General features: G+C 43.0%; 1 protein-coding gene across 6 annotated transcripts in view; it reads left to right on the forward strand.

Annotated features, from left to right (window-relative positions):
- Positions 1–20,673, forward strand: part of Rere (arginine-glutamic acid dipeptide repeats) — a 186,164-nt gene that overhangs the window by 64,107 nt on the left and 101,384 nt on the right. For 3 of the 6 annotated variants that reach the window (XM_051173787.1, XM_051173788.1, XM_051173789.1), the window contains one exon: positions 752–856. The exons of 2 other annotated variants lie outside the window; for them this stretch is intronic. In XM_051173787.1, coding sequence (XP_051029744.1) covers positions 752–856 — 105 coding nt within the window. Of the gene's footprint in view, positions 1–751; positions 857–11,672; positions 11,952–20,673 lie in introns of those variants that run through there. One more of the 6 variants, XM_051173791.1, reaches the window with a different exon arrangement.

Consider the following 20,673-nt stretch of genomic DNA (forward strand, 5'->3'; position numbering starts at 1 on the left):
AGATGGTGCTGTTCTCTTCTGTGGTACTTTATGTGGAAGTGATTTCCAACCTGTAGTCACGTGACTCTGCCTGGAAGTTGGGAGTGGTTGACATACTGGAGCCCATCTTTGTGGAAACCTAGATTTCTCAGTTTGATTTCCAGGAAAGTTTTTCTCTTACATGTAAGCAAGGAGATTGAGGGACCAGAAGCTGTGTATCCATAGAGATGCTGGTTTCATCACCAGAGCCTGTCACTGTAGTCAGGAGAAAGGACTCATTTTGCTTCAGAAAAAAATTAAATTGAATTTTTCATCATATATTTCCCTGATTATTTCAGTATTCTTCTTCTTATTTCTAGTTTGCTTAAATTCATTTTATCAGAGTCCTGCCTCAAGAACATCTTTTGTTGCTAGTATCCTGTGTGTTTTGTTGAGACAACTTCACTTGTGTAGACGAGACTCGCTTGGTGCAGATCACTGTTAGACCATGACTAACCTACAGTGGTTGTCTAGCCACCACAATTCACGTCCGGTTTATATTTGTGGTTTCATTGATTTCATTTTATCACAAATGGTGAAGTAAAAGCAATTATGATACGAAGTTGAATGCTGAGGCAATCATTAAACAAAAACCATTGCCAGTCATGCATGGAAACTATGGTTTTCATACACTCTGGATTTAGGCTTCCTTCACCCTCACCCCCTCCAACTGCATTTTTGGTTTGCAAAGTACCTAATTTAATCATACGTTTTGTCTTTTATTTTTCCCCAGAGGGAAGTGTAACATCTCCCATTTTTCTGACATATTTGCTGCTCGAGAGTTTAAAGCCCGAGTGGACTCATTTTTCTACATATTAGGCTACAACCCAGAGACAAGGTAAGTCAATCATTTATACCCATTTAGAATTTTTTGCCTTTTCTCACTTAGATGTAGATGTACTCGTTCGTTTACACATCTATACTTAATAATATACCAAAAGCCTGTGTGAGCCTCGTAGTTCGTGCCTTCAGCATTTGATACAGCTTGTTATTTGCTATTCCTTTTATTAGACAAGAAAAATGGCAGTGAGGATGGAGAGAGGAGGGATAAGGGCAGACTATGTCCTTCAGTCTGTGCTTTGAACTTATGACAGATCATTTCCTTGATGCTGACTTTGTCAGGCCTTATGTATTGGAAGAAGACAGATCAGTTTGGAAAGGTTATTAGTTTTTCTTTAGTTTGAGATCCCAGGAATACTCACTAACTGGTCTGGTGAGACTAGTAGTAGGAAGTGGACAGCACCCTGTTCCTGCAATCTTGGTAAGGTGTACATGAGTAACGGGATAATTATTTATATGTGTAATGAGTCTTTTTCTGTTCCACCAGCCAGCTCTCAAATAATGACACCGAGACTTCTTATTAATTATGAAATCTCAACCTATATTTTAGGCTCGATCCTAACTAGCTCGTACAACCTAAATAAGCTCTTATAACTTCATCAGTGTTCTGTCACATACCACCCATCCTGCTTCTGTGTTTCCTGGTATCTTTCAAACTCCCCCCCCCCCCCCCGTGCGAGCACACACACACACACACCTACCTGGAAGCCCCTTCTATATCGCCTCCCTACCTATTGGCCATTCAGCTTTTTATTAAACAAGTCACAGCAATATTTCTTCACCTTGTGTACAGATATTTTGCAACATACATGAAAAGCAGTGTGGCTATGAGAAATAGACTTCAGCAGCAAAGGCACGAGGCCTAAAAGTGGAAGATGGCCCTAGTCCTGGTTAAGTTCAATGTCAACTTTTGACACAGCCTAAAGTCATCTGAAAGGAGAGCCTCATTAAGGAATTAACTGGGTCAGGTTGTCTTGTAAGCATGTCTTCTATGGGTTGACTTGATTGCTCATGGATTCTGGAGGCTCTAGCTTACTGTGGGCAGCTCTATTGCCTGGGCAGGTGATCTTGGGCTGTATAAGAAGGCTAGATGAGCCAAGTGGTAGTGGCAGTGATGCACGCCTTTAATCCCAGCAGGCAGGTAGAGGCAGGCTGATCTCTGTGAGTTTGAGGCCAGCCTGCTCTACAGAGTGAGTTCTAGGACTGCCAGGACTGTTACACAGACCCTTCAAAAGAAACAAAGTGGATAACAACTGAGTTGGTGTCTTTGTGCACATGTGTGAGTGAACACAAACACACACACACTCTACACATACTTATGAATGAACAGTAGGTCATTGAGGAAATTAGAACTGAACTTCAAAAAATTCTTAGAAGCCCATGAAAATGAAAACATTACTTATCTGAAACTCTGAGTTGCCATGGAGGCAGTTCTATAAAGATATGTATAGCTATGCAGGCATCAAGAGACAGCTCTGTGTTACATGCAGCATGTTAGTCACTGCCCTCTTGCAAAATGTACTCAATAAACTATTCTTGCTTTAAAAAACACAGGTATTGAAAATAACATTAGGCTTAATGGTGCACTTCAAGGTCGTAGAAAAACACGAACAAGCCTAACCAACCAAAGACCAGCAGGCAGAAATAATTAGGATCTGGAAAGAGATTAATGAAGTGGAGCCTTAAGAACAGGCCAGTCCTTTGCAAAGATGAATCGACAAGCTCTAGGAAAACTAACTAAAAGAAGGAACAGCTTGGATTAATACATTAGAGATGGAAATTGGGATATTATATCAGGTAACAATGAATTCCTGAGAATTACTAGAGAATACTTTGAATAAGCTATATTCCAGAATAAGCATGACCTCATTAAAATAGCAGTCAGTTTGCCTAACACAGGAATGTTAGTTTGAGTTCTCTCATACTTTTCTTTCTTGGGCAATAAAAGACATGATAATGCACATATATAAAACAAACATTTTGTAATGTAAGAGGCTGGTAGGTCTGGTGGCTCAGGTTTGTAATCCCAGCTGCTTGGGAGGTTGAGGCAAGAGGACCACAAGTTCAGCATCTGCCTGTGCTAAAGAGTAAATTTAGAACCAGCGTGGGCAACTTGATAAGACCTTCCCTCCAAGTGGAAAGTAAAAAGACAGGTTGGAATGTAGCTCAATGGTAGAATGGTTGCGTAACACCAATCCCAAGAGGGTGGAGAGGAACAATGACATGAAATGTCACCGTCAAATACATTTTTGGTACATGGCCTATGTTTGAAAACGAAAAGCTTAAATTTCAGTTTGCTAAAGAAAACAGACATTCATGAAGGTAGTAAAAACAGACCCCTTGTAGAGCTAACTAAAATGAAGATTAAAAACAGCTCCAGCAGGGCTGGCTAAGCTATTGAAAGCACTGGCTGCTCTTGCAGAGGCTCCAGGTTTGGTTCCCAGCACCCACATGGTGGCTCATGACCATCTGTTACTTCAGTTCCAGGGAATCTGCCACCCTCCTCCTGCATGGACACTAGGCTAGCATGTGGCTCACAGTCATACATGTAGGCAAAACACATTTTAAAAAATACACTAGTTTTTCTTTATGCCAGTGAAGAATTTACTAAGAATGGAACTCTCAAGAAAAAAAAATTGCATTCACAGAACCTTTGGGAAAAATGGACTGGGCTGGGCGGTGGTGGCACACAGCTTAATCCCAGCATACATCCCAACACTCGGGGGGTGGGGGGGTTGCTGTGGAGGCTGGGTCCTAAAGTAAACTAGCATATTTTGACTGTGTGTTCGATCCCTAGTGCCACAGTAACAAAGAAACAACCCCCCCTCCCCACAAACACACACACACACCTGCATGCTAGGAATAAACCTAATCAAAGAAATAAGACTGTCACAACGGAAATTTTGAAAATACTGTGCTATGGCTGAATGAATGGCTCTTTTTTTTTTTGTTGTTGTTATTGTTTTGTTTGTTTTGTTTTTTGAGACAGGGTTTGTCTGTTCATCCTTGTTGTCCTGGAACTCTGTGTGTAGACCAGGCTGGCCCAGTGCTGGGATTAAATGTGTGTGGCACCCCATCCCACAGTCAATGTAGTCCCTTTAGAGCACATAAAGCTCTTCCAGAGACCAGGGTTCAGTTCCCATTACCTACATCAGGTGGCTAACAATACCTGTGACTGTATCTCCTGGGAATCTGATAGCCTCTTCTGGTCTTCATGGACACCCAAGTGAATACAGAAACACATATAAAGAAAAGTAAATATGCAAAAATTAATCCAGTTAAAAAGAAAACACTACACTAAAGAAGACAGAAAAGATCCCCCATGCTTATGAGATTGCAAAATTAATACTGTGAAAATAGCTGTATTCCTAAAAGCAGCCTGGAAATACTGTCATCATTATCACCTTCCAGTAACATTCTTTATAGAGCTAAAGGTAACCTTAAAACTTACATGGAAATACAGAGTATTCTAAGTAACTAAAGCAACCCTAAGCAGAAAGAGCAATTTGGGGGAGATTTGTAATAACGTGACTTGAAGTATACCACAGGGCCGTATGAACAGCAGCAGTGGTGCTGGACAGAGGCCAGCTACAGCCACCAGGTTTTCAACCAAGATGCCAGAACATAGACACGCTTTGGAGGAAAGGTGCTGCCAAGTCTACACATCCAACACGGAGAGGGCTGAAACTAAGCTCTTTCACCTCGTGCACAAGTTACCCAGTGCAGGCTAAAACTTCTTTGTAAAAACTATCAAAAGACTAGTAAATAATAGCCAGAGTTGACAAATGGTGAAGTGAAATCCTTCTGCAAACATAGGAAACAGCAATCTCCAAAGTGGGAGAAAACCCTTTGCTGACTGTCTGTCTTGCAAGGAATTACTATGGAGACAAGTGTCTCAATGTTTTCTGTCATGAAATCTAAGGGAGGGGAGAGTTAAAGATAGGAAAGTAGAGGCGGGAAACAACAGGGTAATGGAGACAAAGGAAAGGCAAATGCCATTCATTTTCTCATATGTAGACTCTAAATCTTTCCAAATACATATGGGACAGGAAAGTGGGTGGGTGAAGGGCCATATAATGTGTGTCCTCTCTCCTACATGGGATCTAGCTTAATGTGCATCTCATTTATAGGACAAGCAAAAGAAGGAGTTTGAGGCAGGAGGAATGGTCCAGTAACAGGAGAGAGGAAGGTGGAGAGAGTGGGCATGAGCAGAGATCAATGATAGGCCCATGAAAGCCAATGTGTGCTAAGAAAATTATTAATGCCAGATAGTGGTGGTAGTTCATGCCTTTAATTCCAGCACTGAGGAGGCAGAAGCAGGCAGATCTGTGTGAGGTCTGGGCTACAGAGCAAGTTCCAGGACAGCCAGGGCTTCATGGAGAAACCCTGTTTCAGAAAGAGAGAGAGAGAGAGAGAGAGAGAGAGAGAGAGAGAGAGAGAGAGAGAGAGAGAGAGAGAATTATAATCGAGCATCATCAATTATGTCAAAGTAATTGAACAAAGAATTTTTTTATATTTGTGTGTAAGAGTGCATGTGCTCACATTCACACGAGTCATCAGGCATATGATGACATAGTCTGTCAAGAATTTTTTTTTTTTTTTTTTTTTTTTTCTCATGACAGGCTTACTCTGTGTAGCCCTGATGTCCTGGAACTCTGTAGACCAGGCTGCCCTCAAACTCAGAGAGATCATCTTCCTCTGCCTCCAGAGTGCTGGGATTAAAGGTGTGCGCCAACATGCCTGGCTTGTCAAGGATTTTAAAACCACAAACAGGTATTAGCAGTCGATCAAAGTCATGTATGTTTTAGACATCTGAGATACATCAGCAAAATACGAAGATTAGAAAGGAATTCTAGGAATTAGACTTTATTTTATATTTGTGAGGTACAAGTATACAGTGAATATTATTTCACGAGTACTTCCTTCAAAGCATGCCGAGAATCCATGTGTAAATGTGTGCATGGGGTTCTTAGGTGGCCTGGCTTGGGTGGTGGAACAGGCTGTGTGTGGCGTGTGAGGCTGCTCTGAGCATGCACGTTAGTGTCTGTTCTCTCCATAGTTGTTGAGCCAGCAGGGCAGGTGAACTGACAGCAAGATAATGGCTGTGTATCTTAAGTATCTCCTTTCTTGAACAGACTGAAATGTGAGCTTTTAATTCAAATGTATGCAGTGTACTGAGATTCAGAATGTATTCTAATGGTAACATTTCAGAGCCTCCTCCTCCCTCTCCACAGTTCTGGGGATTGACCACTAGGTCTTGTGCATGCTTTCAAACTTTCTACCACTGAGTTACAGTCCCAAGTCCTCTTTTTACTTTTAATTGGAGGCAGATCTCATTTAATTGCCCAGGCTGCTCCTAAATTCACCATAGCCCAGGCAGCTTCCTTCGTGTCTGAGACTGCAGGCTTGTATGCCGCCATACTCAGCAGCCTCTATGTTTGGAAATCTTTATTCTATATATGCATCTTTGTATCCTTTATTCATTAAAAACTTAACTGTGTATATGTGTGTGACTGTTATGTAGTCACACACGTGTATGGGTACCTATGGAGTCCAGAAGAAGGTATTGGGTTCCCTGGAGCTAAAGTCACAGGAGGTTTTGAGCCGGCCAGCATGGGTGCTGGGAATTGAACTTGGGTCCTCTGAAGAATCAGCACATTCTCATGCAATGAGCCACCTCTCTAGCCCCTGTTGACTCTTTCTGTTGCCTCAGTGCAGTGTAGAAGTGCTTATCATTGGTTTCTGTGTTGGGTGAGTTAGTTGGATGTTATTTTGTGATACTCTGTTTAACGATGTAGGTATTTAAAACTTGACTAAAATAGATTTAAGGATTTCCTTTAATTGTGTGTATGTGTGTGGTCTCTGTGAGCATGTGAATGCTAGTGCCGAGGCTGGAGGCGTGGGACCCCCTGGAGTTGGAGTCAAAGGTGTTTTTGAACTGCTCAATATTGGTGCTGGAACCTAACCTACCTCTACAAGTGCAGTACACACTCTTAACCACTGATGGTTTTTATGAATTTAAACTTTACTGAGTACGTAATGTGTAACTTACCTCTGTCAGAGACTGACACAAGTTGCATCACTTTTTATTATGTGTTGCAAATGCCTTCTCTGCCACCTTGCCCAGGTCTGGGGATTGAACCCAGGACACTATGTTTGCTAGGCACACCTAGCTACCCATTGGTCCCCAGTTTGTTGTAGAAGGTGTGTGAGTGTGCAGTGGGAAAACACCGTGCTTACAAAGGAGCGCAGGTATGATGGTGAGCAGCACATCACAGCCTTGGCCCTGAACCCCTGTGCTTTTGGAACTTTCCAGTCCATTTCAAATGCTTGAAAGGTGTTAAAAAATTTGAGCTTAAGAAATACTTTGGTATTTGTTTATAAGTGAAGTTTCAGAAAAATTAAAACAGATGTGAAACTCCATGCTGAGAGCGGGCAGCCTTTGGAGGAGTCTGCTGTAGCAGAAGGTGCGGGGCTCACTGCCTTGGCCTGCTGGTTTCTTCTCCAGAATCATCACTTCAGATCTGAAGTTTAGAGCGAAGTGTGTAGTTCCCTAACTGATCACAAATGTGTGTCTGGTTTAAGAGAACATGGAATGATCGTGTCCCCCAGCTGTCTAGGCAGCAAACTCCTGCAGGCCTTGGACTTGCCTGTTTTGTCTTTATTTGTAAGGTCAGTCTGTGTGATGCATTCGCATTAGGGTGGGTTTCCCTCCACTTTATTGACTGTGACTCGGTCATAATGGTGGACGCCAGGTGCTATGCTGCTGCCTCTTGAGACCCTGAGGCACTGAGGTAAATCAAGTTGATGAAGATAGAAAGGCGGGATCACTGGTGCTAACTGAGGGCGGGGCTTCCGTGGTTGTAAACGTGAATGGCTGTCACAGCCCCTTACACAATCCAGGTATTGGTTTGACCCTGTGTGAGCAGCTAAAACAGAATCCTGAGGAAGACCCATTTCGTCTCAGAGCAGGCACTTACACATGGGTTGTGTTGCTTCCCACCGTTGATTCAAATGAGTCATCACTGAGTGCTTGGTGTTTTCATGCTTATTGGCTAGGTGTGGTGAACATGTCACTGTGCGAGGAGGACCTGCTTACTCCCTCCTGACGTCATCCAACTGTTCCAGGTTGTGCCTTGTCAGCCCCTGGCTTTGCTGAGAGCCGTTGGCCTCATGGGCCAGTGCATGATCGGGAGCTGGGTGGTCTGTGCCCTTCTGTTTCTGGGTTTACAGTGTAGACAAAGGAGAACTTGGTAAATGCTGTGGAATTACTTTGGTATCTCTAGATCCAATTATTGCTGATGTCTTTTTAACAGTTAGTGTTCCAGGCTAAACAAACAAACGAAAGAAAATGCAGCAGCCTGAGCCCAGGCACGCCAGACCCAAAAGGAAGAGAGTCTCCCAGGCCGATCTTAACTTAAAGACTAAGCTCTGAGGCACTAGATGAAATAAATAGAGACGGTGAAAAGAGACAGAGAACCATGGCAGCTCAACCAAAGGCTCCAGTGCTTTGGAAAGGATATACTTTTGGGTTCTTTTTTTATTTTTGTTTTATTTGCGTTGGTGTTTTGCCTGCATGTATGTTTGTGTGAGGGTGTCAGATCTTGTGGTTACAGACAGTTGTGAGTTGCCGTGTGGGTGCGTGCTGGGAATTGAACCCAGGTCCTCTGGAAAAACAGCACGTGCTCTTAACTGCTGAGCCATTTCTCCAGCTGTTTTTTTTTTTTTTTTTTTTTTTTTTTTTTTTCCCCTAGACAGGGTTTCTCTGTGTAACAGTTTTGCCTGTCCTGGAACTCACTGTCTCTCTGTAGACCCGGCTGGCCTCAGACTCGCAGAGATTCGCCTGCCTGTGCCTCCCAGCTGCTGGCATTAAAGGCGTGGGCCACCACTGCCCTGCTCTTAATGGTCTTTTCAGCTGTAAAATACAAAAGCTCTGAAAACCTAACAGTTTATGTACAGTGACACCAGAATTCAGTTTATGACCACACCTGACTCACACTGATCGGAGGTACATTTTTAATTTAGTGTACTATTTTATTGTAAAGGACAAATGTAGTTATGGCTCAGGGGCTCCTGGGATGCTATATACTATATCGTGTGCTCATTGTAATTGGAAGTTCCTAGGCCTAAAAACCTCCGACCCTGACTCCATCCATTTCCCTCATCATTTAAGGACACAAACTATGAAGGGTGAGTGACAAGTAAGAGCTTTAAGCCGTCCTGACCTAACTTTGAACCCTCAGTGTGCAGCTCTGATTTCCAGAGTCTGTTTCTGACATCTGTACACTCAGGGAACATTCACTGGTCTGATGTGAACAAGATTCACCCCAAGTTTACTTCTGTGGGCGAGCGTTCTCTGCAAGATAGTATAATTGTGCTTTCCTTTTATATGAAGCTCTACTAACTAACTACTTAAAAACTAAATTTCAGGCTAGGCAGTGGTGGTGGCCCCCTCCTTTAATCCCACGACTTGGGAGGTAGAGACAGGGGGATCTCTGTGAGTTCCAGGACAGCCAGAACTGTTTATTACACAGAGAAACCCTGCCTCAAAAACAAACAACACCAACAATAAAACACAAACAAAATAAATAAATAAAATAAAGTTCAGCCAGGAGTTGGTGACATATGCTTTCAATTCCAGCACTTGGGAGGCAGAGGAAGGTGGTTTTCTTAGTTCCAAGTCTACAGCGTGGGTTCTGAGGCAGCCAGGGCTATACAAAGAAACCCTGTCTCAAAATCCCCACCCCTCAAGATAAAAAAAAGGAACGAGATCTCAGCTCAGAGATCTTGGTAAGCAGAACCAGTTAGACCTGCTGGACAGCCAGCCAAAACCCAGAGTCTTTGGTTGAATTGCAATAAGTTGGTCTTAGCCATGGTTCTGTGTTTCTTTTTACTGTCCTTATTTGTTTCATCTAGTACCTCATAACCATTTAATAGACTGCTTCATCTTCATCCCTGGGAAGGACTGTCTACTTTTGGATTTGGCATGCTTGGGTTCTAGACACATATGTCCACTTTATCTTTGTATCTTTCAGTGAGGTGTTCATTTCCTGGGATCTGTTCTGTGTTCCTCATGTGAAGGTGGTCATAGTTAACCCTGTAGGTGACTTGTGTAAGATTTTGGAAGTTTTGTAAATTCTTGATAATTATAAGAGTGTTATTTGTTAAAGGGAACTCTCCTACGTGAAGGGTTCTTTAGTACCATTCTGGTTCTGGGGCTCTCCGTTTCAGCAGGTCAGGTAACTGCAGCAGCTTTGGGGATGTTTTCTGGTCTGCACCCAGCTCTCATTTGTTGGGACAAAGGGGACCTTTTCAGATGTGTCTGGTTGAGTCGTGCATTCTTGTTCTCCTCCTCCAGTCTCTCTCTGAAGAACTTTTAAAGCCTTGAGTCTCCTGCCTCCATCCAAACATCATAATTACCAGTGCCAAACCCAGGTTACGTGGTACTGAGGCTCAAACAGTGCTTTGTGAATGTTGGGCAAGCGCTTTTATCAGCCGAGTCCCATCTTCAGCTCTTGGCGTTGCTGGTATGTTTAGATTACGCTTAGTGCAGCTGAATGTGCTGTCTCTCAGCACAGACAGCAGGCCCTGCACATGGGACTGCCCTGGTGGCTGCTGGAGACTCCAGGTCACTAAGTGTTCTGAACAGAAGCAGGTGGCCCTGCCGCTTTTCCCCAGTCTTGTCTTTCACGTTTTAGTTTTGTGATCTTACTTTTCTTTTAAAATTATAACCAAGTAATGCAAAAAAACACCTTTTGGTTTGCAGGTGGGAATAACCCACGTGTCAGCTGTTTCTTACATGGCAAACAGCTCCTTTGCCCTTTGTGGGAGACGAACACTGAATGAGGAGTCAGATTTGTTTTGCAGGGTTTTATCAGAAACTCCCTTGGCTGGTCTGTGGACAGTGCAAGTACTTTGGGGGCTCATTATTGGTATCAAAGTAAGGTGTCTACATGGCTTTAGAAATCTTTGGGAACGAGTTTTTAATAGATTTAGTTTCATGGATAGTGCTGTGAGGGTTTGGCTTAGAGGGTTGAGTCGGAGAATTTGGAGTGAGCTGCTTTGTGTGTGCTGAGGAATTTATATAGATGGTCTTTAGATGTGGGGAGGCAAAAGAATGCACTGTGCTTTCTGGTTGGTGTGGGTATCACTCCACCATCATGGTTCATCCTGAGTGAGTGCTCTGTTGCTGAGTCCCTCATCCCCCAGCCCCCAAGTCCTTGATTTGAACTTTCTAGCTGTTTTTATTGTTAGAATTACATTCTTCAAGACCTCATGAACTCATATTAATTACCTTAGGAAAGGTTGTAATTTATCACTTGGGAGATTTGGAGCTCTTTGCATTAAGCATAGGATTCTTTTATGTGTTGGGCTTAGTGCCATCTGTTTCTTCCGAGGTTGTACCTACGTGGCTAGCTTACTTGTTTGGTCTTTTTGTTTCCCAAAAAAAAAAAAAAAATGTTTTAGTTGCTTCTGGTAAGCACTGCTTCTGTGTTTAATCTCAGGTGCAGTCGTTCATATCTGTTTTTTTGTTGTTGTTGTTGTTGTTGTTTGTTTTTGGTTGTTTTGTTTTTGTTTTGTTTTTTCATTTGTGTTCTTTCTTGAAAAACTAGTTATTTAAAACCTAATTTACGTAAAAATGGAGAAGACTAAAGAAACTTGCTGTTTGTCTCCTTGGCTTTGCTTGAGTTCCCTGGTGTTGGCTGTCTGGGTTCCCCTTTCTGAGGCCCCACTTCCCTGCACACTAGCTTGGTGTGCAGGGAGAAGCTTGGGAGTCTGTTGGCTGGGCTTTATTTACGGAAACAGCAGGGTTGAGATTGATTGCGTTGAGCAGAGACTGTGTGGATGAGGGAGGGTCACAGCACATGCTCAGTCCTGTCAGTGTGAGGGAAGTTTCTGCGTTCTGCGTGAAGGCTTAGGTCATAGCACAAGCTCAGTGAGAGCTCTGTGAGGTCTCTCAGCCTGCATGTGCCTCCATTTTGAGTACTTAGAGTAGAGAAGGGCAGAGTTTTAGCATTAAGTAGAGGCGCAGGAATCCAGCTAGCTTCACCAGAGCCTCTGGTAGTCATGGATGATCCTTTCAGCCCCTGCAGGTAGGCGATCTTCCCCTGGCCTCTCAGAGACATTGGCTTTGCTCCTCGAGCTTCTTCTAAAGATGTTTATGAATCATCTCGCCATTCACAGTGCATGTTCCCGAGCCTTTGATTCAGCCAGCTGGCCATGCAGCAGTGGCATTGCGAAGCATACAATCAGAGCTGTGTGTGGGATCTGCCCAGAGATGAATTGAGCAAATTTAGAGTGTGAAGCTGTGTGAGTCTCTATGTTCTCTTCCCGGTTCCCTCGCCTCCTCCTCTCTTCAGTGTGATTTTAGCCTGAGTTTGACCAGTGCGTTTTGTAGAGTGTCTGTCTTCAGAACCTGCAGAGCAAACCTGCAGGCTGCCTCATTGCCCGTGTACCTCGTAGGGATTGCCGGGCCACAGAACGGATCTGTTTGGCTGTTTTAGGAAGGGTGGTAGGTGGGCAGCTATTGGTTGCTTTGAAGGTGGGTGGAACTTGTTTTGATTGAGAGTCTGTTTGCTAAAGCAAATTATAATTCTTGTGAGGTGACACATGAGGGAATGGCTGTAGACGATGACTGCGACCGTATCCTCTCAGAGCGTGCTTTAAAGGGAAGCTGCCGCGCCATATCTACCAGTCTTTCTGTTTCTTGGGAAGGAGCAAAGCCTTCTTTTTGGAGTTTGTGGAAATTTTCTTTCCAGCTTTGTGAGACAAAACACATTGACGTCTGTGTTAAAACTGAGATCCATATGCATTTACTTATTGTATGTTTGATTTAGCTTGTGGTGTGTGTATTTTGTGTGACTTGAGTCGGTAGAAGGAGAGTAGAAAGGGTTTGGTTGAATGAAAGCAGACAAGGCCACATTTAGTGCCTGTGGCCTGATGTCTGACCACTGAGTAGCCCTTTTTACCTGGATGAAGTTGCGCTTTTTTGTACCTACTGTTTGTAGAGAACCCAGGCAGGTGGCTGGCACCGTAGTTTACTAGAGAGCCAATCAGGATACGCACATTTTGCACAATGGAATTCTTACTCAAACAGGGAGTTAGAGAAGTTTGGGGTTGTATAGCTGCCTCATTTACTCTAAATTGGGAGCAATGTAGAAACAACAGTCAGGCTCTGTGCAGTTGTGAGGTCTGCAGAAAGTGCCTAAGATACAGTGTGCATCCTGCAGGTGAGGGAAAAGTTCACTGTATTGACACCAAGGAGGAAGGCTCAGCTGGAAACATGGGTGTGGGGCTTCCTGTGATCAGCTCTGGTCAGAAGAGACCTGACTGGGCAGGGTTTTAGCAGTGCTAACATTTAGAATATTCTTAAAGAACATAATTTGTTGTATTCTTTCAGGCTTCAGTTTAGAATTGGAACCAAAGTGATGCTGTATAGAGGAGCATGTAGGATTAGTGTCTTTGTTGATGTTTCTGTGTTTGATTCCCATCCCTGTGAGGGCCACTTCCTGTTATGACAATGTATATTTGAACATTGTGTTTACAAGTTTGGGGATAATACCTATGTTTCCCACAACATATAATAATGTTGCTTCTGGAACAAGACCGTAAGTTTGAGTATTTTGGGGAATGCTGGTTTTTCTGTTGAAAGGTCTTTCCTTTCTTTTTTAGTTTTAAAGAAAAATTGGGTCAGGGTCTCCTGTTTGTCTGGCTAGTCTTGGTGTAGACCTCCTTTTGTGGTGCTTCGGTACAACCACCTGCTCTGCTGGTGGAGATTGGGCATCCCTGGCTGTACTCTATGGATGGCCTCTGGGCTGCAGAGTTGATTTTATTTTTCTGTGCTTTACTGGAATAAAGTTAGCAGCATTGTTTCGTGTGTGTGTGTGTGTGTGTGTGTGTGTGTGTGTGTGTGTGTGTGTGTGTGTGTGTTTCTTTGTTCTCCTGTCTTGAGAAAATATTTTTGGAAGGTTGCTGCTGTCCAGGGCTTGGGGCCTGGCCTGTGTGGTGGTGGAGGAGGAGGTGAGGGACAGCATTGCAGTCACCCCGGATGGTGAGGGTTTACCAGCAGAGAACACTGACTACTTTGCTTTCTTTACTGGTTCACTTGGGGGACATAGAAAGAAGGTTGTGCTTCCCAGGGAATAGACTGTTCTCAAATCTTTTACCCTGCTGCTACCTCTTCATCCACTTCTGTAGAACTGACTGGAAATCATGTGTGCCAGTAGTAAAGTGTGAGCCTGTCCGTGGTGGACAGCCTGGACACATTGATGTGAGTCACTGATGCCACTTCTTAGTGCCCTGTGCTTCTTACCACGTCACCCATGTGTTCCCTGGATGAAGCAGCTCTTGGCTGCCTCAGGCTTAGTGTCTGCCATGCTGTTGATTTTCTGGTGCCATGGTTCCTGGTCCTTTCTTCCTTCTGAAACCTCTTTTCCTTTTCCATTTTGCTTTTTGTCCTTACTGAGCCATGTTCCTCCTACCAAAGACACACTTGTTCTAACTCTGTGACAGATATCAGATGGGATGGGAGAAGGCAAGAAACACTAAAGGACAACTTTAAAAGCATGCACTCTTGAGTCTTCTGAAGAAGCACACACAGTTAGTAACCTCTTATATCTTAAAGTGATCCAGGTGCCACAAGTGCTCCGATATTGTTTAAAATAATTCTGAAAGAAAGCTTACCTTTTACATTTTGTGTGCATTGTGATGCTCTGACACTAAGGTGAAATGGAGATAATTGCTGTTAACAATCTTCCCTGTCGGACAGGGGTCATATCTATTCTTATAACCTCTGTTCCTAATATAGGGCCTGGCAGATGCAGGGGAAGGGGAGGGACTGAGATAGAACTCACAGATGGACCTGTCTTTGCCACTCAGGTGTGTACTCCAAAGGCAGAAGCAGGTGGATCTGTGAGTTTGGAGCCTAACCTCTATGCATATCCAATCGCAGGCCAGCTGGGGCTATAGAAGTACTTTACTGGCTGGACGTAGTGAGTGCACCGGGTCACCCGCTCCTCTGCCCTGAGCTCGTCTTCCTCGTGGGTCTGGCCTCCTAGTTGTGAAGATCAGTGAGAGCACTATGAAAAATGCTTATTGTGTTGTCTTAATTCTAAGTCCTCAGCTCTAGTTTCTTGCAGGTACGATTGATTCTCTTAGCAGCAAAGCGGCATTAGGAATTACCTGGGAGTGAAGGCTGTAATCAGCTATGCACACTTGACTAATCTACCTCCTCCTTGTTTTCAGTATTTATCTTTATTCCTCTTTGGGGGGGGGGTCAACTTTTTTTTTTTTTTTTTTTTTCTGTTGTGAGGATTGACTCTACAACCTGACACCTAGTTGGTAGTTAAGTGCTCTACCACTAAGCTGTATACTCCATCTTCATTATACTTTGAGACAGGAGCTCACTAAGTTGCCTAGACTGGCCTCAGACTCACAATCCTACTGTTTCAGCCTTTCTAGTAGCTGGGATTGTAGGAATATATTACCTTTCTAGGTTCTGAAATTATCTTTATACTGTCTTATTTTTATTTATTTTATATGTACGAGTGGTGTGCTTGCCTGCTGTCACCCAAAATCACCAGAAGGGGGCATTTTATCCCCTGCAACTAGAGTTAGGAATGGTCTTGAGCTACCATTTATGGGTACTGGGAATTGAACCTGGATCCCCTAAAAAGTGAGCAGCTAGTACTCTTAACTATCTCTCCAGCCCCTTGAATTGTGTTTTATTGTTATTCCTTTTAAAATATTTATTTATTTGGGTTTTTTGGGACAGGATTTCTCTGTATAACAACCATGGCTGTCTTGGAACTCACTTTATAGACCAGGCTGGCCTCAAACTCAAAAATTGTGTTTTAAAGACAGTCTCTGATATATATATATATATGAATGATAATATTTGGGTTTTGTTTTTGTTTTAATGTGAATTGGTATGAAGGTGTCAGATCCCCTGGAACTGGAGTTACAGTTGTGAGCTGGGAATTGAACCTGAGTCCTCTAGAAGAGTCTTAACTGCTGAGCCACCTCTCCACCTCCTGGAGCTTCCATTCTGAACACTATCCTGTGTAGTTACATATATAAGGCAGATAATTGGTGTTCTTTGCCTGTTTGCCCACCATATTCGCAGCAGTATGATAAGAGGAATTAGGTGATGGCTTTTGCCTTGAATGCATTCCCAGTGAGACAGAGAGACCTTGGAAGTTTGTTGTAGCCCTGCTTACTAGCTCTGTGGTTTCTCTGCAGGCTTATGTAGTTTTATTTCAGTGCCCGGAAAGTCCTGTCTTTGCTTTGGAGATCAGCTCAATTCTGGAGGACAGCTGTTATGTTTTTCTTTGTGATAGGGTTCTTAAAAAATAATTTGTAGTAGTTATGGTGGTGTTCGCCTTTAACTTCAGCACTTAGGAGGCAGAGGCAGGCAGATCTCTGTGAGTTCAAGGCGAAACTGGTCTACAGGACAGCCAGAGCCAGCTACACAGAGAAACCTTGTCTCTAAAAACTTAATAAATAATAATTTGCTAAAGTTTGGTGTGCATATATGTATATATGTACTTTTGTTAAGCTATAGTTCTTAAAGCTGTTTGCATTTGTGCAGCAAGTGCAGATAGTGAAGTCCAGGGGAAGCCTGGAGTGGACAGAGTTGGATGTCATTTCAAGGTAACCTATACAGATCACTGAATCGTGGGTAAGAAATGCAGACAATGAACAAGGCTGCCACTGTATTTGAAAGTAGCTCCCTCTCATCTGCTGTCCATCTGTTCTTCCTCCTAAATAGTAAGTACATCTTCCTCTTTCCTTTATAATCCACTCAACCTTCCAACTCTTCTGTCCTTGGGCTCAACCTCTGAAGTGCTAAGATTTCAGCCTTGTGCACTACACACAGTTCTAACACAGTTTTAAACCTGTTTCTCTGATGTGAAATTGTTTGGAGTGAAAGGCTGTAGTTATGACTTTTATCAGGGCAGACAGTTTTGTTGCTCCTCGGTTGATGCTTCCTCAGTTCTGGACACTCGGTTATTTTTTAGAGAAGCCTGTGGGAGAGCTGCTTCTGTAACTGATGGCTGTGACATCCCGAAAGAGTGGTTTTCTTTCTTTCCTCGGGCCTTTCTTCTGCAGAGCTGAAGGATTGTTTCCAGGCCTTTCAGGAGCTTACCAGAGGACTGGATACTGAGTCCAGCTCCAGGCCTCTGCTGACTTCAGGCCTTCCAGTGTGGGCCAGTCACTCATTCTCTTACTAATTCTCCTGAGTTCAGGGTTTTGGATGAAGGCTGGATTTTGTTCCTGTTAGTTTATCAAACCTCTTTTCAGATGAACTTTGCTTGGAGGATTCCAGTGACTTTATTATCTTGGAATAAAGCCCCTATTTGTTAACTATAGTTAAGATACAGTTGATTGAGAATATTAGAGTTCATTCCAAATATATTAATGTTCAACTTCTTTAGATACCAGGGAAATGCAAGTCAAAACTACATTGAGATTCCATCTCACCAAAGTCAGAGATTGCCATTAAGAAAGCACATTAGCCAGGCTTGGAGAACTGAAGTTTGATTCCCAGCATCCATGTCCCCTGATTTCACTTATAGTTCCTTGGAACTTTAGCTCCAGGCATCTGAACATGCTCTGCGGACAATATGTGTAGGTGTATAGAGTGTGTACAGGCACACACATATAAAGAAACAAACTGAGAGAATAACAGAGCAGATTGAGATGCACACTTACTGTAGAATGTAATATCAAGTGGTGTAGCTCCTATGGAGCCCCTGTAGGGGCCCCTCCAGAAAACCAAAAGTGAAACTTCTGTATTAACCTGCTGTACCTCTCCTAGTCATGTACCAGAGGGATGTCAGTCAGCACCCAGCGATATGCTACGCCCGTGTTATTGCAGTACTATTCACAGTAGCCACAGCCTGGGTGCTTATCCATACACAGATAGTGGAGACAGTATGCTGTCTCTACACAATGGAGAGGTATTCAGTTATAAAGAAGTATAAAATTAAATGGATAGGAGCGCAAGATCATCCTTTTAAGTAAAAAGGAAAACTCCAGATCCTGAAAAATAAATGTTACATGTCTTCTCTCATGGGTAAGAAAGGATGTGACATGAAAGTGTAGACTGTGTGGGGACAGACTGCGGGGCAGAGTGTGACTGATGGACTGGAGAGATGGCAAAGATATCCCATGAAGCCTTTCGCTTTGCACAGTTACTAAATGCTAGTTAAAACTACAAAATACGCTCTTGGGCATAGTGGGGAAGTAAAAGCAGGCTTAGTTTCTAGCTTCATGAAGGCTCTGCTCCCCATAGCATGACAGCCATTTGTATGGTTTGTAATTTCTCATAAAAGTCATGGCGGATGCTGTCTGAAGGGGAGGATGCAGATTCGTCCTGTCCTGACTGATTGACCTCACATAGAGCTAAGAACAGCAGTGACGGCAGCAGGCCTGTGTCTAGTTCATACTGTAGCAGATCTCTTATTTCTGCAGTCTCTCTGCCGAGTTACTTGCTATTATGAGCTGAGGACTCAGAGAGATGATGTCAAGATGACACTTAGAGCTAATGTTTGAATTAAGTCGTCTTGTTTCTGGTGTCCGTGCACTTGGTGCTCTGCAGTAAATATCCGCCTTCTCTTTCTTTGGGATGATGAAGTGACTGTGTCACATTCTCAGGGCAGCCCTAGGGTTGGGCAGCCTGTGGAACCAAATGACCTTCAGAAGAAACCTCTCTGTGGCTGGTGGCCCAAGCCTTTCCACCTCCTGGTAAAGATATTTCTCCCTTTTTGTAATTCAGATGCAAGATTCCTTCCTCTCTGTCCACTCCCTGTTTACTTCTTAGACTAAACTGTTTCCATGGTAACAGGTTACTTTTCAAAGGGAACATCTTGTCATTTTATTTAATACACTGCAGCTGAAGAGGGCTGAAATATTAACTTGTAGTTGCTATGGATACTGCTTTGTTACATCGGTTTCTTTTGTATCGGATTTCATATACAATGAATTTCTTTTCTTTCTTTTTTGATACTAAAGAAATAAACACAGTGACAACCATCATTGTAATTTGGTTTCTGAGCCATTTTTTCATATCCCAACCAAAGATTTGTAGAATAATAGAGGTTGAGAGTCAGCTATTTTCCAAAACATGTAATTTATATTAGCTATACAGTGAAATTCTCTGTACTAGGAAGGATGATGATAGCTTTTTACAAAAATGAACACACACTTACATATTAAGCTGGATCCACAGTGTTTCAGAGCCCAGAGACCCTAAGAGATAGAAATGGAAAATGTCAGAGGGTTGTGATGGAGTTGGCCTATGACCCCAGTAGTCAGAAGGCAAAGGCAGAGGATGTGAGTTTGAGTCCAGTATGGACTGCATAAGAAGGCACATACTCTCTCCCTGGCATGCACATAGGTACGCACACACACTTCTTTGTGGGGTTTCTTGTCACTGTTTTTAAGTTAGATGATTTAAGTTAGATGTGGAGTTGATTATTTTGTTGGTTTGGGCTTTTTCTGACTAACAAAAATACCAAACCAACCAACAACAACAAACTGTAGTTCTTTTGGACTCATGGGATGTTGCAAAGACAGCACAGAGCTGTGTGTTTGTGGGTGGGTGTCTGCGTGTGTATGTATACGTATACATACGTACGTATACACATGCAGTGTTTCATCGCATGTGTAGCTGTGCTTCTGCATCAGAATGCAGCTGCTGACCTTTCAGAGCCCTCAGTAGTTACACCCCTTCCCCGCCTGGGTACCTGAGGCACTCAGCTTTCTCCTTATCAGGAAAGTTACATTTACACTGTCCTTTATATGTGATTGGCTGTCTTTTAAAATTTTTGATTTTAACGTGTGTAGGTTAGAGGACAGCTTCTGGGAGTTGGGTCTTTCCGTTGTGTGTTTTAGTACAGATCATCAAGCTTAATGGCATGTACCTCTATCCATTGAGCCATTTTGCAGGCCCCTCACTTAGACATTTTTACATTCATGTTGTGTATGTATGTATGTGTGGATATACACATCCATGACACACAGGTGGAGGTCAGAGGACAACTATGTGGAGTTGATTCTCTCCTTGTACCTTGTGAGTCCTGATTATTAATCAAGATTTATGTTAGCGTTGTACGAAGGCTTTGTGTGGGAACCTTACTTGGTGATGGGGTGTTTGACATCCCAGCAATAAAGCAAAACAGAAATCAAAGCATTGCATGTAGCCTTAAAATACTAGCTCCTGTTAGGCCTTGGAGTGGTATCAGAAAGATGGTAAACAAGCATCGAGTCTTGATGGTGACTCCCAGGGGCCTCAGTGTTGAGACTGCCTCAAAAGCAACAAATTTGATAGACCAATATTGCTACTAAAGTGTGTCTGCCCTCTCCAGTTACATAGCTGTGTGTGTAAGGGTGTGTTTTCTTCATATAACTTAAAAAAGTATTGGAACAACCGAATGTGACAAAGTAATTATAGATGCAGATAGGAGAATCCAGTTGTGTGCTATTGTTATGTAATCTGAGAACAATAACTTTATTTTCACTGTGTTTTTTTTTCTTTCATTGAACACTTGCAAATAAAGGTAAATGCACTAAAGGATAGATCCTGTGACTCTATGGGCCATTGAGGTTTTTTTTGTTTTTTAATTCTTTTCACTTTTAGTGAAAATCCACTTTGTGGATTTTACATCATGCATTCCAAACCCACTTAACTCCCTGTCCCCTCCTATCTGCTCTCTGCCCTTGGAACCTCCACCTGAGTAAGATAAAAATAAAAGAATAACCAAGCAAAGCCAAAAAAGGAGAACGATCTCCATTGTGACAGCTGTAGTCGGG

The sequence above is a fragment of the Phodopus roborovskii genome, unplaced genomic scaffold (assembly GCF_943737965.1).
Source record: "Phodopus roborovskii unplaced genomic scaffold, PHOROB, whole genome shotgun sequence".
Classification (NCBI taxonomy): domain Eukaryota; kingdom Metazoa; phylum Chordata; class Mammalia; order Rodentia; family Cricetidae; genus Phodopus; species Phodopus roborovskii.